At 42.4% G+C, this 26,528-nt stretch overlaps 1 protein-coding gene across 5 annotated transcripts in view; it reads right to left on the bottom strand.

Moving 5' to 3' along the window:
• Positions 1-26,528, bottom strand: part of brip1 (BRCA1 interacting protein C-terminal helicase 1) — a 96,327-nt gene that overhangs the window by 31,866 nt on the left and 37,933 nt on the right. For 4 of the 5 annotated variants that reach the window (XM_034529131.1, XM_034529130.1, XM_034529129.1 and 1 more), the window contains exons 15-22: positions 24,987-25,149; positions 24,612-24,733; positions 13,352-13,464; positions 13,180-13,262; positions 12,762-13,058; positions 10,153-10,893; positions 4,878-5,246; positions 3,533-3,600 (exon numbers count right to left, since the gene is read on the bottom strand). In XM_034529131.1, the coding sequence (XP_034385022.1) occupies positions 3,533-3,600; positions 4,878-5,246; positions 10,153-10,893; positions 12,762-13,058; positions 13,180-13,262; positions 13,352-13,464; positions 24,612-24,733; positions 24,987-25,149 (1,956 nt within the window). The remainder of the gene's footprint in view (positions 1-3,532; positions 3,601-4,877; positions 5,247-10,152; positions 10,894-12,761; positions 13,059-13,179; positions 13,263-13,351; positions 13,465-24,611; positions 24,734-24,986; positions 25,150-26,528) is intronic. The other variant, XM_034529133.1, reaches the window with a different exon arrangement.

The following is a 26,528-nucleotide window of genomic DNA, read 5'->3' as shown; positions in this document are numbered from 1 at the left end:
ACATCCCTGCATATGACTACATCACTGTGACTACATCCATATGACTACATCCCTGCATGTGACTACATCACTGTGACTACATCCCTGCATGTGACTACATCACTGTGACTACATCCCTGCATGTGACTACATCCATGTGACTACATCCATGTGACTACATCCATGTGACTACATCACTGTGACTACATCCCTGTGACTACATCCCTGTGACTACATCCCTGCATGTGACTACATCACTGTGACTACATCCCTGCATGTGACTACATCACTGTGACTACATCCCTGCATGTGACTACATTCATGTGACTACATCCCTGCATGTGACTACATCACTGTGACTACATCCTTGCATATGACTACATCCCTGCATGTGACTCCTGCATGTAACTACATCCATATGACTACATTCCTGTGACTACATCCCTGCATGTGACTACATCCATGTGACTACATCCATATGACTACATCCCTGTGACTACATCCATGCATGTGACTACATCCATGTGACTACATCCATATGACTACATCCATGCATGTGACTCCTGCATGTGACTACATCCCTGCATATGACTACATCACTGTGACTACATCCATATGACTACATCCCTGCATGTGACTACATCACTGTGACTACATCCCTGCATGTGACTACATCCATGTGACTACATCCCTGCATGTGACTACATCACTGTGACTACATCCCTGCATGTGACTACATCCATGTGACTACATCCATGTGACTACATCACTGTGACTACATCCCTGCATGTGACTACATCCCTGTGACTACATCCATGTGACTACATCCATGTGACTACATCACTGTGACTACATCCCTGCATGTGACTACATCCCTGTGACTACATCCCTGCATGTGACTACATCCCTGTGACTACATCCCTGCATGTGACTACATCACTGTGACTACATCCCTGCATGTGACTACATCACTGTGACTACATCCCTGTGACTACATCCCTGCATGTGACTACATCACTGTGACTACATCCCTGCATGTGACTACATCACTGTGACTACATCCCTGTGACTACATCCCTGCATGTGACTACATCACTGTGACTACATCCCTGCATGTGACTACATCCCTGTGACTACATCCCTGCATGTGACTACATCCCTGTGACTACATCCCTGCATGTGACTACATCACTGTGACTACATCCCTGCATGTGACTACATCCCTGTGAGTACATCACTGTGACTACATCACTGTGACTACATCCCTGTGACTACATCCCTGTGACTACATCCCTGCATGTGACTACATCCATGTGACTACATCCCTGCATGTGACTACATCACTGTGACTACATCACTGTGACTACATCCCTGCATGTGACTACATCACTGTGACTACATCCCTGCATGTGACTACATCCATGTGACTACATCCCTGTGACTACATCCCTGCATGTGACTACATCCCTGTGACTACATCACTGTGACTACATCCCTGCATGTGACTACATCCATGTGACTACATCCATGTGACTACATCCCTGTGACTACATCCCTGCATGTGACTACATCCCTGTGACTACATCCCTGTGACTACATCACTGTGACTACATCACTGTGACTACATCCATGTGACTACATCCCTGTGACTACATCCCTGCATGTGACTACATCCCTGCATGTGACTACATCACTGTGACTACATCCCTGCATGTGACTACATTCATGTGACTACATCCCTGCATGTGACTACATCCCTGTGACTACATCCCTGCATGTGACTACATCCATGTGACTACATCACTGTGACTACATCCCTGCATGTGACTACATCCCTGTGACTACATCACTGTGACTACATCACTGTGACTACATCCATGTGACTACATCCCTGTGACTACATCCCTGCATGTGACTACATCCCTGTGACTACATCACTGTGACTACATCCATGTGACTACATCCCTGTGACTACATCCCTGCATGTGACTACATCCCTGCATGTGACTACATCACTGTGACTACATCCTTGCATATGACTACATCCCTGCATGTGACTCCTGCATGTGACTACATCCATATGACTACATTCCTGTGACTACATCCCTGCATGTGACTACATCCATGTGACTACATCCATATGACTACATCCCTGTGACTACATCCCTGCATGTGACTACATCCATGTGACTACATCCATATGACTACATCCATGCATGTGACTCCTGCATGTGACTACATCCCTGCATATGACTACATCACTGTGACTACATCCATATGACTACATCCCTGCATGTGACTACATCACTGTGACTACATCCCTGCATGTGACTACATCCCTGTGACTACATCCCTGCATGTGACTACATCCATGTGACTACATCCCTGTGACTACATCCCTGCATGTGACTACATCACTGTGACTACATCCCTGCATGTGACTACATCCATGTGACTACATCCCTGTGACTACATCCCTGCATGTGACTACATCACTGTGACTACATCCCTGCATGTGACTACATCCATGTGACTACATCACTGTGACTACATCCCTGCATGTGACTACATCCCTGTGACTACATCACTGTGACTACATCACTGTGACTACATCACTGTGACTACATCCCTGCATGTGACTACATCCCTGTGACTACATCACTGTGACTACATCCCTGCATATGACTACATCACTGTGACTACATCCATATGACTACATCCCTGCATGTGACTACATCACTGTGACTACATCCCTGCATGTGACTACATCCATGTGACTACATCCCTGCATGTGACTACATCACTGTGACTACATCCTTGCATATGACTACATCCCTGCATGTGACTCCTGCATGTGACTACATCCATATGACTACATTCCTGTGACTACATCCCTGCATGTGACTACATCCATGTGACTACATCCATATGACTACATCCCTGTGACTACATCCCTGCATATGACTACATCACTGTGACTACATCCATATGACTACATCCCTGCATGTGACTCCTGCATGTGACTACATCCCTGCATATGACTACATCACTGTGACTACATCCATGACTACATCCCTGCATGTGACTACATCCATATGACTACATCCATATGACTGCATCACTGTGACTACATCCATATGACTACATCCCTGCATGTGACTCATGCATGTGACTACATCCATGTGACTACATCCATGCATGTGACTACATCCATGCATGTGACTACATCCCTGCATGTGACTACATCCCTGCATGTGACTACATCACTGTGACTACATCCCTGCATATGACTACATCACTGTGACTACATCCATATGACTACATCCCTGCATGTGACTCCTGCATGTGACTACATCCATGTGACTACATCCATGCATGTGACTACATCCCTGCATGTGACTACATCACTGTGACTACATCCCTGCATATGACTACATCACTGTGACTACATCCATATGACTACATCCCTGCATGTGACTCCTGCATGTGACTACATCCCTGTATGTGTACGGAGCACCGATCAGTCAACATATGTCATTTAATAATCACTTACCTTTCTTTTGGGAGAGGTCTTGTTAAATCTCCTGCTTTTCTGCCTGCAAGATCGCTGTACTTTAATAGCTTGGTTGAAAGAAATGTACGTTAAGTTTCATTTTGCATAAATAAAGTGCGCACCTATGCATATACAAAATATATATTACCAAAAACATTGGACAGCATTAAAGGGAATATTTCAATGTTACAATATGAACCTAAGAATGTGAAAAGAATGTCAAGTGTTAACCTCTATTAAAACAATAGTTTTTAAAGTCATACATACGAAACTAATAACTGAATTTATTAATAATTAAAACAATACATTATTACTGATATACTGTAATCCGAGCCCAGGAAAAGTCCCCAGCTCTCTTCAGGGAAGCAGCTATTAACAGCTATTAACTCCTTCTGAATATGAACAAATACAGCGGAGGCTAAAACGAGTGCAGTATGTGAGTTTAGCTTCCGTTAGTCAACCTCTTGATTTTCTTGTTGGTTTAATTTGCTCACAGCCGTGTTTTGGTAGTGATGTCATGTCCTGTGTGTGGATGTAGAGAAGTAGCTATTGAAATAAGAGGAATTAAATATCCCCATCCATGCAGCTTGGCATCAAGTCAAGAAGTAACGTTTTGTGTAACTTCTTTTAGACTGTCCGCTCCTTTAGAGGATCAGAACCCCACATGTGTAATGACTTACACATGCAGTTTAGTTTAGGATCGTCATGTCACACACTGACAAATGGCTTGGTGTGTGCTTCCAACAGAGGTGCAACTACAATAGAGAGAACACATGGGGAGCACGACAGCATTTCTCTGTGACGCTGGTATATACTGGTTCGAGTCCTTGACAACCTTCTGGGACGACGGGCTGCAGCACTGAATGTTACTGGCTGATCAATTAGATGCTTAACACAGCGACAACTTGAGGGTATCATTCAGAAAGATGTATTCAGCACTTTAAATCAAGATGTAGTTGTTTTATAAGCTTTCATTTGATCTGCCTTGCACCATGTAAAGACAAAATGCTCCCTTTTGTAAAGTGTTCGTGTTCAACCTTCTCCAGTGTTAACCAATGCTAGCATGTACACGCCTGCCTCCTGCCTCCCTGCTGATGCCCCTCCTCTTTATCGTTTACATGGATCGTGGAGGTCTGGATCGTGGTCCATGCCTACTACTCCTTATTCATAATGTGACATTCATTGAATGTGTATGTAACTCTAACTCTGTTCATCTGGTCACATGACATCTATTCATCTGTCCATCCGGGGAGAGGGATCCTCCTCTGTTGCTCTACAGAAGGGTTCTTACCTTTTTTCTTAGGTGGTCAGACTATGAGTTTACATTCTGTATAGATTAGTTTACCTCTTGCTTTGGTGTGTTGAGATCCTGGACCATCCACTGCTGGACGAGTAGGACTGTATCGTGCTGCTCCGGCTTGTTTTGTAATCACATCGTCACTCTCAGTCCTCGTGGAACCACCAGGTGTGGCTTTGTGTTCCCTCACACACACAGGGGACCTTCCTGACTCAGTCACCCTTGGTTTCAGATAATGTACCGAATAAACACTCTCTATTCTTGAGCTGGATCCTCTTACTAGTCTGGCTGGTCTGCTATTCAAAGCCACCTTGGTCCCCTTTAACTCATGATCTGGCCTGGCCTCGTCAGTCCTCCTCTGGCTGCTCCTGGTCTCAACCTGCTGAAGACTGACTTTCCCTGCACTCTTGGCTCCACCTGTCAATTAACATCAATCAACATTTTTAGGAAAAAGATAAATGGCAGTCACGATTCCCTGAGCTGGAAAGTGGTCAGAGCAGCTGCTGTTTGCTCCTTGAGAGCTGCTTTGGCCAGTGAAATGGATTCTGAATGGGATGTTATGTAACACTATTGATTATGAAAGGTGAATCCTGTTTAATTAACCAGGCCAACCGTTCTTACATCACAAACTACGGGAAACTGTGTTGACCTGAGGGGGAACCGGAGGATGAGAGCAGTGCACAAGAAAAACACACACACGTTGTTGGCTGCTATATTAATGTCATATATTAATGCTTTAATGTTTACCAATTATTAGTAATGAGATACTTTAGTAATATTGTTGCACACATAACATTTTAAATACTATACTAAGTGTTTGTTAATGATTACCAAATGATTTGTAGACCTTTAAGAAGTTGTGTGTAAACCATCTATTAATATTACATAGATAATTGTAACTGTTAATGGTTATTAAGTGGTTTGTTAACCATCTGGATGAGTATTAAGTTGCAACAGACGAATATAATACATTTTTTTTAAAGTAATTAATACTTTGTAAAGCATTTGTAAACATTTTTCAGATAGTTAATACTGTTTCAATATTGAATAATTGGTTTCTGATCAATCTAAGTAAGTAATGTGTAAAGATGTTTTATAAAACTACAATACAAAAAATGTCTAAAAGGTTTGCAAACAATTCGGTAATCACAAACAAAAACTTAATATAGTTTATTCAAATATATAATGTGAGCGAACAGAATGTAAAAGTTATCATCTCGTATCAGCTATGATACAATATATAATTTATAAACAAATTACTTAATATTACACAAATAAATGATCAATTAACTTGTAAATCATAGCTTCACTAACAAGTAAACATTATTACAATTATGTAATTGTTTGTTAACAGTAAAATAACATAACTAACAACTAAAGTTATAATATCAATTGACCATTTATTAATGATGTGTTGTATGATAAAAGTGATCCCCCCCTGGTTTGTAGTTCACCATGAGGTTGTCTAGTTCACTAGTCCTGAGTCCACCCTGCATCACGTTCTCCTGGTTTGTAGTTCACCATGAGGTCGTCTAGTTCACTAGTCCTGAGTCCACCCTGCATCACGTTCCCCTGGTTTGTAGTTCAACATGAGGTTGTCTAGTTCACTAGTCCTGAGTCCACCCTGCATCACGTTCCCCTGGTTTGTAGTTCAACATGAGGTCGTCTAGTTCACTAGTCCTGAGTCCACCCTGCATCACGTTCTCCTGGTTTGTAGTTCACCATGAGGTCGTCTAGTTCACTAGTCCTGAGTCCACCCTGCATCACGTTCTCCTGGTTTGTAGTTCACCATGAGGTCGTCTAGTTCACTAGTCCTGAGTCCACCCTGCATCACGTTCCCCTGGTTTGTAGTTCAACATGAGGTCGTCTAGTTCACTAGTCCTGAGTCCACCTTGCATCACGTTCTCCTGGTTTGTAGTTCACCATGAGGTTGTCTAGTTCACTAGTCCTGAGTCCACCCTGCATCACGTTCTCCTGGTTTGTAGTTCACCATGAGGTTGTCTAGTTCACTAGTCCTGAGTCCACCCTGCATCACGTTCCCCTGGTTTGTAGTTCAACATGAGGTTGTCTAGTTCACTAGTCCTGAGTCCACCCTGCATCACGTTCCCCTGGTTTGTAGTTCACCATGAGGTTGTCTAGTTCACTAGTCCTGAGTCCACCCTGCATCACGTTCTCCTGGTTTGTAGTTCACCATGAGGTTGTCTAGTTCACTAGTCCTGAGTCCACCCTGCATCACGTTCTCCTGGTTTGTAGTTCACCATGAGGTTGTCTAGTTCACTAGTCCTGAGTCCACCCTGCATCACGTTCCCCTGGTTTGTAGTTCAACATGAGGTTGTCTAGTTCACTAGTCCTGAGTCCACCCTGCATCACGTTCCCCTGGTTTGTAGTTCAACATGAGGTTGTCTAGTTCACTAGTCCTGAGTCCACCCTGCATCACGTTCCCCTGGTTTGTAGTTCACCATGAGGTTGTCTAGTTCACTAGTCCTGAGTCCACCCTGCATCACGTTCCCCTGGTTTGTAGTTCACCATGAGGTTGTCTAGTTCACTAGTCCTGAGTCCACCCTGCATCACGTTCCCCTGGTTTGTAGTTCAACATGAGGTCGTCTAGTTCACTAGTCCTGAGTCCACCCTGCATCACGTTCCCCTGGTTTGTAGTTCACCATGAGGTCGTCTAGTTCACTAGTCCTGAGTCCACCCTGCATCACGTTCTCCTGGTTTGTAGTTCAACATGAGGTCGTCTAGTTCACTAGTCCTGAGTCCACCCTGCATCACGTTCTCCTGGTTTGTAGTTCACCATGAGGTTGTCTAGTTCACTAGTCCTGAGTCCACCCTGCATCACGTTCTCCTGGTTTGTAGTTCACCATGAGGTTGTCTAGTTCACTAGTCCTGAGTCCACCCTGCATCACGTTCTCCTGGTTTGTAGTTCACCATGAGGTTGTCTAGTTCACTAGTCCTGAGTCCACCTTGCATCACGTTCTCCTGGTTTGTAGTTCACCATGAGGTTGTCTAGTTCACTAGTCCTGAGTCCACCCTGCATCACGTTCCCCTGGTTTGTAGTTCAACATGAGGTCGTCTAGTTCACTAGTCCTGAGTCCACCCTGCATCACGTTCCCCTGGTTTGTAGTTCAACATGAGGTTGTCTAGTTCACTAGTCCTGAGTCCACCCTGCATCACGTTCCCCTGGTTTGTAGTTCACCATGAGGTTGTCTAGTTCACTAGTCCTGAGTCCACCCTGCATCACGTTCCCCTGGTTTGTAGTTCACCATGAGGTTGTCTAGTTCACTAGTCCTGAGTCCACCTTGCATCACGTTCTCCTGGTTTGTAGTTCACCATGAGGTTGTCTAGTTCACTAGTCCTGAGTCCACCCTGCATCACGTTCCCCTGGTTTGTAGTTCACCATGAGGTTGTCTAGTTCACTAGTCCTGAGTCCACCCTGCATCACGTTCCCCTGGTTTGTAGTTCACCATGAGGTTGTCTAGTTCACTAGTCCTGAGTCCACCCTGCAAGTCACTCTGGATGTTTGATTCGTCACGTTTAGGCAGAGCACTTCAGTTGATGTTCTTTCTGTTGCACTTTGTGACTCTGCATTTGATTTTTTACTTAAAACGTTGTCTTGGTGTAGCTTTAATGATTTGGGGTTGACGGCAGAAGCTAAATTAGAGTAATGGGAAAAAGCACAATAATTCACAGCCATTACCGAGTCTCCCTATTAAGTGCTTTTAACAAACATTGGCTGGCCTCTCCACGCTCTGTTTGGATGATGCTAACGAGTGGCCATGCCCGATTACATAGACGAGGGTCTTGGGGGGCAGCTGATGAGCGGAGGAAGGCTCTAATGGAACACTTGTCTACTCTGCTCGGCTGTGCAAATCACACATTTGTGAAGTTTGCGCTGTAATGAGACAAATCACATCAGAGTAATCATGTTTAATCTTTTTTTGTGTTGTCTCCCTTCAACATAGCCTGTTTGATGATTCTGCATTTAGCATTGGCTCGATTAAAAGGACCGCCGCGCCTCAGACTCAGACAATCAAATATGGCCATTAAATTGCTGATTACACGGTTTTCCTCCACAAATAAAATACAAAAGAGGTCAAGATCTAAATGTCAGTGAATTATGCAGGATTACAAATATGGAAACTACACTGTAAATGCATATCACTAGCTTAGTTGTATGCGTTTAGGTAAATTATATGCAATTCCTTAAATTGGTACACATATTTTAACATATGCTGGACGTAGTGGAGTCTTTCTATGTGAAGACATCCACCCTGTTGCTAGATTAATAAGTCTTCCAAACTAAAACTAAAGCAAACCAATACAACAAACGATGCCTTCATGAAGGTCATAGGGTGGAGTCTCTGCTGACATCTTTATAGGGACGGGTTGGTTCAACTTCAGGGTCATTTTTCATCCTGTTGTGTATACCAAGTTGTTTTGAGTATTCTTGTCAATCTTCATTCATATTGAACAGGCAAAATGCTAAAATATTACACCATATTTTGTCTTTACTGTGCAGCAAAGTCTAATTGGGAGGTGGTCAAAGTAGTTTTTATTCAGATCATTAACAAATATATGATCAACTCAACAGTATATAAAGTAGTTAAAATGATTTAAATCAGATACAACAGTAAAGTACCTCTTTCATGTTTTGCATGAAAGGTATAATTATACATCATAGAATGAAAAAGATGAGAAAAGAATATCAATGAAATGCTAACATTAAATTTTATTGTGAATTAACAGAAATTATATGAATGCTTTCTGAATGTAAAACAAATGTGTATCCACAGCATTTGAGTTAAGGCAGATATCATTTACATTATTGGAATTGAAATTGAAAAACATAAAGGTCGCTTCTTTTGGTGTAATCAGGCATGTCTAAAGCACTTTCGTCATCCATCATCTACAAACACATCATTAAATCACAACTAAATGATTACCTACGTCAGAGGGGTATTTTAATGATTTGTTAAAAGGCACATTCAATCAGCGCTGCTGTTGGTTAGTTATGCATTGTTTTTTAATAAGATGTGCTGTCACACTACATTAGAAGCAGGTCTGAAGCCTCCTCTACTGTATGCATGGTTAGTGTGTGGGGCTCGTCGCCTGAGGCAGCTGGAACGCATGCAAGTGTTTAGGAAATTATGCGAGATGAACTGTGAAACTTGTGCAGCAACGGCTGAAGTGAATATGGTACGCTGCACGGCCATCTGTTTATCTAATCGGCAAACGTGCATTGACATGTTATATGCACTTTATTTGCATATAAAACATGAATATATAAGACATTAATATCTCTTATGTCCAAGTTGTTAGTTACCTGTTTGAGTAGAGGCAGCTGGCTTTCTGGACCTGGACAACCTGCGAAGCCTACTGCCTGTCTGCCTGCTCTGGTTATCCACCTGCTCCCCCTCCTCCTCGTGCTTCGGTATTATACTTTCTTCTTGCTGTCTCTGTGACAGCTCTGTGCTCTCCTTTCCGTCTGAAATAGAACTCTGTCCATCAAAAGCAGAGGCTGGCCCTTGCCCCGGGGCCCGCTCAGAGCCAAAACGTTCTTCTGACAGCGCGATCGGGCTCTCTGCCCCCAAAAGCATCCTCGGAGGCGACTTGGTCTGCATCTCTTTCTCTGGGCTACCTACGTTGTCTTCACCTTCGAAAAGTTCTGGAGTAAAGAAGACAGTTTGGTCCTCCTCCCCCTCCCCCTCCTCCTCTTCATCTTCATCTTTGTCTTTTGACAGCAGTTCCCTCTCACAGCTGGGAGGGGTCGTCTCTGGAGCAGGCCCCACTTTGATTTCAATGGACCCGTCTCCCACCCCTCGCTTCAGACAAGTTGCTTCAGTCTTTGCTTGTGGAGTGGAGATCTGCTGTTTGTCCTGGTGCTCCGAGTGATTAGATGTTTCCAAGTGCTGGATGGACTGACTGGCTGCTTTTTCTTTACAGATGGACTTCTTGAAGCAGGTGCTGATGGGGCTGCAGTTGAAAATGTTGTACATAGCCTTAGCCGTTCTTTTTTGATGCGATGGGGGCTGTGCTGGGGGACTGGGCATCGGGTTCAACCGTTCTGCATCAAGGAAACAAAACGTTCAAAATCAGTTTTGGGTGCATGTTTATTAAACTGCGACTGGCACATAACTGAACTCTGACAAACACAACGCACACTTTGAGACTCACAAAGAAGCGTTTAAGTCACCCCCGTTTGCAGAGCACCATGGCCATCTTATAAAGAAAGATATAAACGCAGGCTTACGCTCAATATAATTCAAACAAAGGTCAAGGGGATTTAATTAAAAGCAACAGTCCAACATCTGCTCATCAGCTCGCTCCAGCGCCACTCAGGCACGCAAAAGACCTTACAGTAATGAGGCGAGCCACTCAACTGATCCCACGGCCCCCACCCCCAACTACAAGGAAGGGGGGCAGGGGGTCTGCTCCTGCTCTGCTACCACCGCTCTCCACCACACAGAATCCAACTGGGCAAACAGCTCAACCTCGTCATGACCCCAAAGACAATAGGTGCTAGCCAAGGAAATGTCCAAACACGTCACCTAACAATGGTGTCTTGGTGATGTCATGCTCACACATCCTTGAGCACGACAATTAAATGGACCTTTTGATTGCTGCCTTTGACAAGTGAATACTTTAAATGTCATAATTCATGAAGACAGTGGGAAACGTGGTTCCATTCATTTTGTTTTTAAACGCATGTATTTATCAGAGGTTGAGCCACAATAGAGGAACACGAGATCTCATTGCATCATATCATCAATTGAATAGACTAAGAGCAGATACTGAAATGTACACATTAATGCTTAAAAGATTAAGCAGTATTAGACCAACAAATGGGATTCAAGGACCAAAAGCAACAATTAATGTATTCCACTCACAAGTAGTGAGTGGTTTTAAATAGATCTCCTTCCTGTTCCTCAGTATCCAACAACTATTAACGTGAATGTTCTTTTTATGAACATTTAAGTGCATTTGGACTATATCCAACATACAACATCCTGCTGCAGGAAATACTCACTAGAGCAGCAAATATGTTTCAATCCGCTGCATAAAATAGTCCCCATCAAATACACCGTGACCTCCCGTTTGAGTAATGTTTTCTGCTTCTCCAGCGGGGCTCTCTCTCTTTTCAAGGTCATTTCCAGGACGTTTTTCAGGATATTAATCTAGCCGATATGACATACAGGGATCGTACCATCCACTAACATGTTCCTTTATGTGCAAGTCCATTTCATAAGATGTGCATTCTGTGGCTATAACTTATTAAATCATCCCATACACGCTTAAAAAATTATGAAAACATTAATAGCATAATGAGGAAACAGCAGATGTAGACAAAACAGGCAAGTGCATCAACTTGGGCAACTGAACAAAAAAGGTTGACCAATTAAACATTATTAAACCATTTAAAAAGAAAGCATTGTCGCTTATTGTCATCCAACCTAATTTTGCGCTCCACAACATCCTATTCAAAGTATTCTTATCCATAAACTACCATTTAATATTTGAATATATTATAACATTTATTCTCTTATTTTCCACGTGTTTTCTAGGAATAAAAAATAGGTCAACTGTTCCTTAGGCTATTCAGGATGTGTGGGAACCCTGTACAGTGCATTTCATTTAGGTAATTTAAATTATTGTTTTGGTATTGATGCAATACGTTGGCGTTGGTCTTTTTTAAAGTGATTTGTTGACAATAAGGAAAATACAGAAATATGCCGGCCTGATATTTTTCTGTAAAACCTTTATAATATTCATCAATTCAACAGTGATTTTATTAGATGGACCCAAATAAAAAAGGTAGAGACACATAAATAAATTGTGAAATGCTACATTTTGAGGGGGACCTTGGATTATACTTGCCAGAGATATTGACCACGCAGGACCAAAACACTCCTTTCAGCTTTCAATTGAGCTCACCTGCTTTTTCCCTTTGCTCCGCTTTCAACTGTGTACGAGAAAAGAAGTGGAAGGCCGAGGGGCTCGTGTCCTGCTGGGATTCGGGCGGTTTGACACACGAGTGGGGTGTCTGGGGGTCTGAGGCATTGGGCAGACCCGGTCCCCCGTTTGGAGATGAGACAGTAGAGCTGAGAGCCTGACTGTCTGCAGGAGCTGCCCCCACCTTCTGTTGCCTCTGAGAGAATGCCATCAGAGACTCCATGGCATCATTAAAGGTGCCATGATGCTGGACGAGCTGGCGGACCCATTTTGAAAGACCTGAGATCGCACAAACATACACATCAAAGACACACACAACAATCTTACAGTGGATAACCATTGCCATCTAGTGTTCAGGGCGAGTCAGCCAGGTTCACACACGGTACATGCTAAGGGCTACCTGTGATGTACTTATTGGGATTATTCCTGTAACGGTCATCCACAAGAATTAGGGCGCCCCAGTCATTCTTGTGGCGGATACACCTGTGAAATTGAGTTTGTGGGTTTCATTATATGAGTGATGGCAAAAAGTACATCTTCATAAGCAGTCCAGCGGTAGCAGTCCGGTTTACCTCCCCAGGGCCTGGTTTAGAGCTCTGTAGGCCTGAATCTCGTACCAGCGATGGCCTGGGAGAAGACCCCTGGATTTGCAGTGTTGGTCATTGTACTTCATCTTCAGTTCCACCTGAAACGACAGAGCAGTCCCTCAAAAATAGAAATGGTCACCTCAATGTCCTATGGAACAGTATTTGGATTCAATGCCATCAAATTGTAGCACAACTGTGTGTGGTGTCTGGTACCTTCAGTCCATCCAATAGTAATGAGACAGGTACAGTGACATCATCATCTTTAGAGAATAGTGGAGGCTGCTTGTTAGTGATTTCACAAACTGAAACCATTTAGGGACTAAAGCTGATATAATAAATTGAAGAGTTGTGTGATGCGTTATAATTAAGGGACTCGCTTGAACGAACATTGGTCCCCACCGTGTGTTTACAAAAGAATTTGAAAGTCGCACTGAAGAATAACCTGGAAAAGACAGATGGGAAAGGTTTCTATCAAAGACTTTGATAAGGATGGGAAAAATAAAATGTGATTTATTTTGAAGCAGTACTCAAGTTGCAATAGCATTTTAATTCAATTCAATTCAGTTTATTTCGTATAGCCCAATATCACAAATTACAAATTTGCCTCAGAGGGCTTTACAGTCTGTACACATACGGCATCCCTGACCTTTGACCTCACAATTCACATTTTAGTAACTAGGAATGTTGTTTAAGAGACGTTTATTTTCTGTGACATATTATTGAACATATTTCCATCTAATCAACAGAAATATTCCATTGATTGGTCTGGTTTTGGGCTGAACGTGTTCCACATTGTTGTCAGATAAGGGGGTATGAGGAGTACATCAACATTAATCAAAGGGAATCCTGGTGGCCTTGTGTCATATAATCATTTCAGACGGGCACCTCCTCTTCCTGTGTCTCGATTGTAAAAAAAAAGAAGAAAAAAAAGGAGGAAAATAATTTATAAAAATAAGTGACTTGTACCAAATGAATACTGAACATAACTAAAAAGCTGTTCTCCAAAATAACAGCCATAACTGTGGCAGCACCTGGCAAAAAGGGTCTTTGATCTAATCTTGGCTATGAAGGGGAAACCAGGTGGACGATAGATCTATGGAAAACAAATACGTCTCAGGACCTGAAGGGGTTGGGTATTACAGATGTGTTCTGAAAGGGGAACAGCGGGGCTAAAGAGGGACCATGACGGAGTAGAGTGGAGGTAGAAGGGGGATGAACAGGGTGGCCGAGGTGACATGAAGCATCCCTGCTCAAAAATGCCAGGAGAGCATCCATCCATCGCTGCTGATTTCAACGTTAACCTTTCCGAATTGACAAGTGAAAAGTTCAGTTGGCGTCTGACGGGATGCCATGCAGGGCAGGCTGCTGAACGGGGCTTTAACTGCTTTTGACAGGTACCGTGTGTTCGCCCTGAGCCACCAAACACGGGGCCGTGGCAGGTACAGCCTGTTCCCTCACGCGGATCACGCAATGCCACTGTGGCCTGTCTGGGCTTGTGTACATAAACAAAACAAGCAGAGTCACAGGAATTCGGAAATGTCGCCCCAAAGTTGGACTGACTAATAACACCTCACCTCAGAAGCATGTAAACAACCACAGAAAAGCTGCTGCCACGCTGGAAAACTTTTAGAGTTGTGTGATGCTTGTCAGGAGATTTTAAAATCACAGGTTGTATCTGCGACGATGCGATAGCAGTGCAGGCTGTCAATGGCACTCATACTCATATAGCAATGTCGCAGGAAGCCTCGTTAATGCTGCTGGCTTCATGGTGAGATTTCATTGTCTGAATGTATGAGACACCAGAGGAGTTAAAGAATCCACTTCTAAACCCACAGCGTGAACAGAAAGGCCAGTAGCCTCGAGCCGGCGGTGTCATCTAAATCCAATCACAGTCCATTTCAGCGTTGGAGCCATCACATCCCCGGTCCATACCATGTCATCGTCCGATCTAACATGACAGGTTGCATATGTGAAAAAGCCAATTCTGGCTGCTAGCAAATGTGCAAGAAACCACAAGCTAGAAGGGATTAGTTAAAATGTCAAGAGATCACTCGCTTGCTTTGGCCTTGTCCTCTACAGCAACCTGTTCATCCCTATAAACATACATTTGACCAGTAGGCATGATTCGCAGCTGAGCGCATCTGTTTGAGCTACATTTTGGTCTGTGTGTGTGTGTGTGTGTGTGTGTGTGTGTGCGCGTCAGTGTCAGTGTGCACGCCTCTAGCAGTCCGGGACATCTTGTGCTTGTCACGGAGATTGCTGAGCGCCTCGTCTGCCACAGAAGACAGAGCTGACAGCTGAGTGGCTCATCTTGAAGACAGTGTCCACGTGTGTGTGTGTGTGTGTGTTTGTGTGTGTGTGTGTATGTGTGTGTGCGTGTGTATGTGTGTGTGCGCGTGCGTTTCAAACATGCTCATGGATCAGCTCACAGCAAGGCTACACACAGAATCCTACGTATTCCTTGATAGTTGCTTTCTTATGTTCAAGTAAAAAGTTAAGTTGAGAACATAAATGAATGGAAAAGTCAAGTTTGTAGCTATTACCTATAAATGACAGTTGAGCTTATTGGAAGTTCTGAATGGGCAAGGATATGGATCGGTAGGAAACAGGGCTGTAGTACCGGTTTCTATTATTTCAGACATGTTTCAGTCTTGCCTTGTCTCATTGGGTTTTTGACTCAACTTTTTCATTCAGGTTAACATTAAGTTTAATTATGACAACACATCAAAATGATTAATTATTAATATTGACAGATGAGCAGTAAACAAGAAGGCCGCCATATTCAGTTGACTAGCAAAATATCACAAACCTTGTTCATCAGCAATAAACTTAAAAGGCAGATTAGCAACGTTCCAGCGTCTTTGCAGATCTCATTATCCTAAATAACGCAACTGCCTGTGGGTTTGGAAGAGGTCATTTGGCTCGTCAACATCCCCCAAAAAACAGTCTTGCACCTATTGCTAGTGTGACATTGGTTGAGCTACATTGTTTGAGCTACATTGGTGAAGCTACATTGATTGAGCTACATTGGTAAAGCTACATTGGTGAAGCTACATTGATTGAGTTTCATTGGTAAAGCTACATTGGTGAAGCTACATTGGTAAAGCTACATTGATTGAGCTACATTGGTGACGCTACATTGATTGAGCTACATTGGTGAAGCTACATTGGTAAAGCTACATTGATTGAGTTACATTAGTAAAGCTACATTGATTGAGCTACATTGGTGAAGCTACATTGGTAAAGCTACATTGATTGAGCTACATTGGTGAAGCCACATTGGTAAAGCTACATTGGTAAAGCTACATTGATTGAGTTACATTGGTAAAGCTACATTGATTGAGCTACATTGGTAAATCTACATTGATTGAGTTACATTGGTAAAGCTACATTGGTAAAGCTACATTGGTAAAGCCACATTGATTGAGCTACATTGGTAAAGCTACATTGATTGAGCTACATTGGTGATGCTGCATTGGTAAATCTACATTGATTGAGTTACATTGGTAAAGCTACATTGATTGAGCTACATTGGTGAAGCTACATTGGTAAAGCTACATTGATTGAGTTACATTGGTAAAGCTACATTGGTAAAGCTACATTGGTAAAGCCACATTGATTGAGCTACATTGGTAAAGCTACATTGATTGAGTTTCATTGGTAAAGCTACATTGATTGAGCTACATTGGTGATGCTGCATTGGTAAATCTACATTGATTGAGTTACATTGGTAAAGCTACATTGATTGAGCTACATTGGTGAAGCTACATTGGTAAAGCTACATTGATTGAGCTACATTGGTAAAGCTACATTGGTGAAGCTACATTGATTGAGCTACATTGGTAAAGCTACATTGATTGAGCTACATTGGTAAAGCTACATTGATTGAGCTACATGGACCTGTACTTGAACAGCTCTTTTCTAGTCTTCCGACCACTCAAAGCGCTTCAACACTACATGACATCATTCACCCATTCACACCCTGATGGGAGGAGCTAAGGTTCCACCTGACCATCTGGATTAACTAACACTCACTCACACATTCATGCAAAATAGGTACATCTACGGGACAAAGTGTCTAAAATTGTCTAAAAAAAGAGGTGGTTGTATCTCTCAAACTACGGTATCGTCTTAATAGTGTATTAAAAGTTTGAATTGCATCGATGACGGTATGAAAACAATGTTTAAACAGGCGCCAGCCACAGTAATGATTTGTGGGAAAATGTTGGGTTGCAGGGTTTAACAAAAAAGAATGTTGTGCGTTAACAAAAAAGAATGTTGACTAAGAAGTCTTTCTAGAGCCTGTGGTGCTGACTAGGACGGCCATGTATTATATAGCCTCCCTTCAGTGGCTGATAAAGCCATATGGACAGTCTTGAGAGTGCCTGGAGCATCGATCATCCCCTCTTCTTTATGATTTCCACGAACTCAACATTCCTCCAAATTCCCCTCTATCCATCCGTTTTACATGCTTGCGGGCCTTAGAATTAAAACGCTCTGGTGGTTGTCTTTAATAAAGGGCAGCAGCAAGAGGTTGACTGAGCCCATCATTAAACTAAGAGAGATGCCTTATCAGTTGTAAGTGTCTTTTTACTGCTTGTTAAAGCCACTTATTGTTTGACTCACTCATGCAGGACGTGACTGTTCACTGTAAAACATGCCATTTGGAAAAACTCAACTTAAATGTAATACCACCTTTGGCAGGCCTTTCGCCGCAGAGGACTTCTCAAGTTCAACCTTTGATCTTTGTCACAATAACACAACAGGCCAGTAAAATGCCATGCTATGTGCTTAGGCTGTAGCTTCTAAGAGTTATGCCTGTCTGGGAATGCAGGCCATGCAGGCTTCTAAGGTGCTGGAGTAGTTTAAATGGAGAGAAGCTGGGCCTACACCTCTTATCCTAGCAACGGGGTGCTGCCGTGTGAGTGTGGCATAGAACGAATGAATTAATATGTCTGAGTCCATGTGTGCGCTTGTGAGAATGTGCACATGTTAGCACTGGTGCATGAAGTGACAGCGTAGGAACAACATCACGCCAGGTACATGTGTGTGTGTGCTGTACGTGTGCACTGAGGGAATCAGAAGAAAGGGTGATCATAGGGAATACACCTTTTTTATTCAACGTTCATGTTTTTGTTATACTCACAAAATGTCAAAAAGTCATTTTTAAAAGTTGTATTATAAATGTTTGCATGCATGTCTGCTTATGACAAGGTACATACAGTTAAATTACCCCAACATGTCCAGTTTATTCCCGTTAATTCCCGTTTATTCCAGTTAATTCCCGTGGAAAGTTTCCAACTTTGAATATTCCCGGAATTTTGCAACCCCAATATGCGCCCAATGTAGAAAAATAAGGATCAGAATAGGAATAATACAAATCCTAGCAATTTCAATGGGGTTGAAGTCAGTCACTCGGACCCTAGTAACACACAACCATAGCTCAGGCTCACTGCTTTGCCTGTAGCACTGCTGGTAGGCAGGTTAAACCTTCCTAACGAATCTGGGTTACAGAATACTAAATATACCAACAAATGTCTTTTGGGCTATCATCAAAAAACTAAAGGTTTTTGAGTTTTGTTGCACTTATCAACAGCATTTGGGGGCGATAAACCAACACATGCCACTAAAAATGCATCGCCAGCAAAACTAGTGATTTCCTTTGGTACGGCGAGTCAGCCGTAAATGGACCTAGTCCTCCGACCACTCAAAGCTCATTCACCCATCATTCAGCCATTATTCAGCCATTCACACACTGATCTGAGGAGCTACCATGTAAGGTGCCACTTGCCCATCAGGACTAGCTAACATGTCTTGCGTCTTGTTCAAGGACACATCGACATGGACCGAGTATCGAACCGCCGATTCCGATTGATGGACGACCCTGTACCCTGTTAGTTGAACGTAGGCTTCTGTCGACAGTCCGTCTGCGCACACAGCGCGAGCTCCAAAGGTGCTGTTGAAGCCCTTCCCTGGTGTTTGCTCACTTTGTTCCACAGAAGCCAAACTGAGAATGCTGCCTGCAGACATTTATTTTAATTGGCCTAATGATCAGAGGCATCTTCCAATGCCGATTATCCCAAACTGGCATTAATCGGCGTGATCACTTGGCAAAGCGATCAATCGGACTATCGCTAATATTAAAGCACATAATGCATTTTCTGTCCTTGAAGCACCAGGCTCGCCTTTCAGTGTTATAACTTGCAGCTTAACTGACAAGCAAAAAGAATAAAAGAGGAACGAGCAGTTTCAACAGTGATATGACGGCGTAGGTCAGCAAGTCACATGAGCAGAGCTGCATTATGTTAAAAAAAAGGTTGTGGCTACTTCGGCATTACTGGTTTGGAACCACCTTAGTATAGAGGACCATGTAGAACCATGTAGAACCATGTACCATTACTCAGAGAGTACACCGATTCCTGAATGCCTGGAATTGGCCATTCCAAATAACAGTATTGACTATCCAATAGTGACTATGCCATTACATGCATTAGTGCGGCCCCTTAAAGAACCTCTTATCTCTTAGTGCTGCATCAGTGTACAGTATGTGCTCCTTTAACAGAGCTTCGAGGGCTACGGCGGCTACCTGCATAGCTTTGACAGTCATTAGTGTCAGTGTCTCCATCCTCTCAGCAGTGTAATGGGGTTAGCTCAAAGATCTTTACAGCCCCCACGGGTTTCTCTGGGGGCCACACTGCCTCTGCCACTGAAAGAGGAGATAACTGGGGAAGGAAAAGACAAGCCGAGAGAGAAGACGAAAGAGGAACAAGCAAAGGCAGGATGATTTCTACAAACTTGAGGCGGATATTTTGACTAGCTGTTGCCTGACAGGAGTCAACATCATAAGACAAGTTCTGCTCACAAGAGGGTCAGACCCATATGGATACAGGAAGTAATCTCAGCACCACTCAGAATGGAAATGCAAGCCTTTAGCTCTAAGGTTACACTGGTCTTTGTTGTGACCAGATGCATCAGAACCACCACCTAAAGAGTGAGGGAGTCATATGCTCCTCAAAATGGATGTGGTATGACAGGTAATGCACAAAATACCCCTGTTCAATCTTAGGCGTTTGATCTGGATATCCAGATGTTCATTTCCTTATTAATTCATGCAGTGTTAATGTCGCTTATGAATGGAGCTTTACAAAAACTAAATCGAAGGTTCTGATGTGACTTTAAAAGGCAGTACAAAGTCATCTTGTGCATTATGACGTGATGGGTCAGGAGACTGGGCGCTCTGAGGGGCTGAGCACATGTAGCAAATAAACAAAGGCTTCTCATGTGGAGAATATGACATTAGAAATGCAGTCTCTTCACGCTGGGTCAGCTCCTCCGTGGCCCTAACAAGGCTTCTTCAATTCTCCTCCTGGTGTTCTGCTCCATCCATGTATCTCCTGTTTTATTCTCCATCAGGCAGATTATTGGACACACTTGATTCAGCGGAATCACACAGAAACATCAGTTTTATGATATTGTACATTGACTTTAGATTTTACTTTATTTTTTTGGGGCTGTTTGTCATATATGGTCTTTTTTTACTGCCTTTTTTCTGTTATATTGTCAACCGGATCGATAAAATATCAGCATACATACAATGTAATATCTAACGCTTTAAATTGCATGAGTCTCAGTCTTCTTCAGCATAGAACTTATTATTGGAAATATCTTGATACTAAAAAGGGAACGATTCCTTTGTGCCGATGCCAATTATCAAAACAAGAATAAAAAACAAAACCAACAATGTCTTAGGATGTCTAGTCAACCATCTAAAGTAATTTCCTAAAACAGCTGGTATCTGTAGTTTTTAGTTTTTAGCAAACGTTACTCAGGCAGGAGTAAATAGTGCATTTGTTGGGGACTATTTTCATGATGCACATTTGGTGGTCTACAAAGTACTTGGGCCAGAAAGACTGTGTATGAGTTAATGGTCTTATTTGCTATTTTAAAAAGTTTACTGAGGTAATAAATCATAAGAGAAGCAGGTTCATTTTATCAAAGACTTCTATTCACTCTAACTTCTTCTTGCAACCAGAGGAGTCGCCCCCTGATGGCCATTAGAAAGAATACAAGTTTAGGACATTGGCATTGGCTTCAAATTGTCAGTATAAGAGATGGCCGCCTGGCAGTAACACTAAAGTCACATTTAACTAAGATATCATACAGACTTATTTTATTTTATCTCACATATGACCATGAGCAGTGCAAACACAATATCGCTAAACAAATTAATCTGATACAAAAAAAATAAGACGCAATGGCCTGAGAGCTGCCAACTGACAGCTTTGGCTCAGGTGAAAGAGTCTGGGAGGCTTCAATCACGCACACGCCTTCCACACTGACAGAACAGGTTAGTGAAAGCTCCGTCGTGCTCTGACAGGGGGCATGCGGAGGACTAAAGGGGAGGAGAGGTAAACTTAAAGGTCAACTTTCTCTGCTAAGGACGGGGCACACAGGAACATCGCTTTGGGATTTTCTCTTACGGCTTTGGGGTGTGTGTGTGTGTGTGTGTGTGTGTGTGTGTGTGTGTGTGTGTGTGTGTGTGTGTGTGTGTGTGTTCATGGTATTCAAAATATTGAGAAAAGAGAAGAGGTGGACATCTTCCAGACATAGTACCAGTTTTAACATTTATACAGGCAGCAGCTTCTGGATGTTCTGTGATTTCTTTTCCAACATCCATTCTATTTGATGATACGTAGGTACAGGTATTTAGAGCACAGGTGTCAAACTCAAGGCCCGCCACGTCATTTCCTGTCTGTTTTCTCTCCTTCATGCTGCATTCACACCAAAAGAGAAGCGAACTCTTGGTTGCAAGAAACAGTTAATTACCGCTGTCCACCGTGGAAGAAATAACCACTATTTCTGCTTTGTACATGTTGAGGAAGTCCCACACATGTCGGAACATCAAGCCCTCGTGTCTGGGTTCATAATATTAATATATATTATATTATATATATAATATCTGCAGCCGCACACAGCTTCTCCAGGAACTGCGTCTGGATGACGGCCGCTTCCAGACGATCAATTTAGCCTCCATAGTTTGATGGAGAACCACTGCTCCAGACCAGTGGAGAACCACTGCTCCAGACCAGTGGAGAACCACTGCTCTAGACCAGTTTACAGACCAGTGGAGAACCACTGCCCCAGACCAGTTTACAGACCAGTGGAGAACCACTGCCCCAGACCAGTGGAGAACCACTGCTCCAGACCAGTTTACAGACCAGTGGAGAACCACTGCTCCAGACCAGTTTACAGACCAGTGGAGAACCACTGCTCCAGACCAGTTTACAGACCAGTGGAGAACCACTGCTCCAGACCAGTTTACAGACCAGTGGAGAACCACTGCTCCAGACCAGTTTACAGACCAGTGGAGAACCACTGCTCCAGACCACATCTGTCACACATGTTCTTAGCAGCTCACAGCGTTATGTCCTTCTCAACTGTGACAAAAAAGCTTTGAACAAAGTTAATGTAATAACATGCGTTTTTGATCTTTGATACAGTAATGTGGGTTATAATAAATATAATTAAATTAAATGGATTATGTTATAATATTATAAACAATAATCCAATGCAAAGACAGTTATTTAACAACATGCTCTGCAGTAGCTGCATGTATACAGCGTTACAGTTACAACCGGCCCTTTGAGGGCAGCATGATGCTGATGCACGGTGAAGATGAGTTTGACACCCCTGCTTTAGAGCATCTGGTGATGTCCATTGGTGAGGATATCAAACACAACTGGTCTGCAGTAGTTGGTCGAGCGGTCGCAGCGAGAACTATCGCATGGAGATTTGAGAGAGATGAAGCAACCGACTGTGTCTGAGTCTGTTTACAGCTGGGGGTCTGCTGTGAAAATAAATAACACCAAGTATGAGGCTCACCAACTAGCACCTACATATGTGACAAGATTCAAATGACTAGAAGGGCCGTCACGGACCCATTTCTCTCAGGAAATCCAGTAGAAAAAGACTGCACTGCTCAAATCTCGGTTTGCACTTTTTCTATAAAAAAAAAGGCATTTTTTATTTATTGCATTTGGAAGATTCCGTTCAATGTGCTAGGAAGGAAAGACAGTGTTTCCTCTACCATTATATTGCCCCAAACAGCACCCTCCGCCCCCCTAGAAAGTAAAGTTCATTTGTTTAATTTAATTTTATATATAGCGCCGATCACAACACATCATTCAAGGTCTACACCTTCTTTTATTAAACAAGCACGGCGCCCCGATGCGCCCCTCCCACAGTGGACAGAGTGCAGACAGCTATGTGTGCGTGGTGAAGACGCAACACTCCCTCTCCTGCTCCGGGTTCAAGTACAGAAACGTGCTGCACGTTGTTGTTTTTATTTCTCAGCAATCTCACTGACATTGTATATTTATTGTATGATTATAAAGTATTGAAATCCACTGACTGTTTGAAACTCTTTTCAAACTAATGTACACTGTACTGTGTATAATTCAAATATAGTATAATACAATACGGTGCTGTATATAAAATGTAGTTTACTATAGTTCAAAATATTAGACTATAGACTTTTTAACATATTAACGACTATAAGAAATCATGAAAAAGAACTATAAAACTATAAGTAATCCTAAAATTGTGAACAAAATATTATTGTTATTAAAATTCTTATTCATCCAAATGAAGAAAACGCAATTACCAAACATGTTTGCCCACTAATGTGTTCAATGGTGAACACTTCTGAAAAAGTTTGGAAGTGGGTATTGAGAAGATATTTCTTTTTGAGAACAGTTGATGAATGAGGCATAATGTTACTTTGAAAATTAACAATAAATAGTGTTGCAATGATATGGATATGCACATTGATTTGATGGGGGAGGCTATAAGACCCAATGTAAATTTGAGTAACTGGACCTCTTCGAAGACCTTGTGTGTATTATTTACAACTTTGCTGCATCAAGTGTGAGAGAAGAGCCATATATGATACTAAAGGTTGACTAATACCATACGGATATTTGGTCAATATCTTTGATACCAGTAGGTACTTATTATTATACTTTCAAATGTTAACACAAAAGAGGTTGCATATGCAGACATTATAGCTTTAAACAAGAGGGAAACTAGCCTCTAAATGTAGCTCTCAAAGAGCACCAGACTGATGCATTTAACTTCAAAATATGCATGTTTCCATAAACAATGAATAATCGTGTTGAATAATCATGATCTCAATATTGACCAAGACGTTGTGATTACGATTCCTGCGTATTTTGAATCTACTTACTTGGAGGTCTTTGATGTTTGGGAAGGGAATACCAATGGTGATCACTGCCCTGGCATTGTCATCAGTGAAGTCGAGTCCTTCACTCACTTTCCCCCTACAGACAGCGATCAGCAGTGCTCCATCTACAACAAATACATCACATACACAACAGGACGTGTCAACGCTGTAAATATAATGGAATATGATGGATGTCAGCAGCTGAGCAGCCGTACAAATGACAACTTAAATTCAGATGAAGTCGCACCGCTTGCTGTTCTTGTTACGAATCAGGTAATTGCTGTTCGAGCACTAGACCAGATTTTGCACAAATTAATAGACATCAGCTTGTTCAGAGTGACAAAGCAAAAAGCATCAGCTGGTCCAAAGGTGTCTCACCTCGGTCATCCTCACAGTAAGCGATGGCGTCGTAGTACTTCTGGAGCAGTTCGTCAAAGTCCCCCTTGCCACCACCGCGGGGCTCTGTGATCACGGCTTTCCGTTGCTCCAGCTTCTTCCAGAGACCAGTGTTGGTCCATCGCTCTCGCAGCTTGTCCAGCATCTATTTAAATTACAGGAGGCATCACGTAAAGATGCCAGTCCAGCAATCTGGTCTGCACTGTGTCCCAAGAACTACTGGGTGGATTGCACTACATATTGCATATTTTAAAGCTTTAATTAGTAGATAGTAGTTCATTCATATTTTGAAACAATATAATATATCATTACAAGTTAAGCACCACCAGCAGTATACTGTATAAAGTTAAAATGAGTTCAACCTTTAACAGCTCCAACATTGATTTGTCAGATCAAGTTTGATTCAGGTTAAAACAGTTATGGCATTTGCTGTTTTTTTTAAGGGTTTATTATCAGAATCAGAAACTTTTTTATTAGCCAAGTAGGTTTACACCTACAAGGAACTTAGCGTGGTGGGTGGTGCAACATAGGACGTTAAATATAACAAACAACAACAAGCAAAAAACAGTAGACAACAAATAAACAATCAACAAAGTGCAGACGATACATAGAATAAAATGTACAGTGTAAGATAAGTGCAATTGTCCAATCCACGCCCAATATATACATTTAACACTGTCAACAAGGACTGTACCAAACAGTTCACAGCTCCAATCATATTGTTGACATTCAAATTTGAGTAATTAACCTATTGCATGCACTAGTCCACTCTTCCCCTGTCTCACTCCACTCCCCCTCAGGTTGCTTTGTTAAGTCAGGTCCGGACCAAGGCTGAAAACACAACCGTGCTGGACCTGGTCCAGGGCTTCTGGTCCCGTTCCTGTTCGCATCACTAAAGTAAACATGCAGTTACACAATCAGGACCCAGCTGGTGAAATCAAACTCCAGTGACTGACAGAAGTGTACTGCACTTTAATGCCTGATTTGTAAATGTTATGTTCTTTGTTGTCAAAGTGACATTATCAATATGCATTATTAGTATTATTAGACCGCAAGTCACAGCAGTTTTAATAACTTTTGAAAATTCACGTACTGACATGTTGATTTGCATTGATATATATATATTTTTTGATATCTGGCCTTACACAGATCAATAATGAGATAGCTTCCTGAACAACTTTCACTATCAGCAGATGGATTTATTAGTAGATTTCCTTTTGAAAACAGATAAAAACTGTACAGAATTCATACACTTTGTGCAACGCTGTCCAGGATCAATACATCAGCTTCTCAGATGAGTGCGCCGCACGCAGTTATTATTATTATTTTGTATCTTTATAATCAGTATCAATAGGAGTGTCTCCTTCAGTGGTCACACCATTTTATCCATAAAAACAACTATATTTAATGAATAAAAGCCTATTGTCATGAGCTGATCCTCATCATATGACCGTGATATGATCATAATCATTAAAAGTATGATTTATGTGGGAAGCACAGTCCCTGGGCCCCATAACGGAGGGA

The sequence above is a fragment of the Cyclopterus lumpus genome, chromosome 25 (genome assembly GCF_009769545.1).
Source record: "Cyclopterus lumpus isolate fCycLum1 chromosome 25, fCycLum1.pri, whole genome shotgun sequence".
Lineage (NCBI taxonomy): Eukaryota > Metazoa > Chordata > Actinopteri > Perciformes > Cyclopteridae > Cyclopterus > Cyclopterus lumpus.
This window is presented reverse-complemented; position numbering and strand designations above follow the sequence as displayed.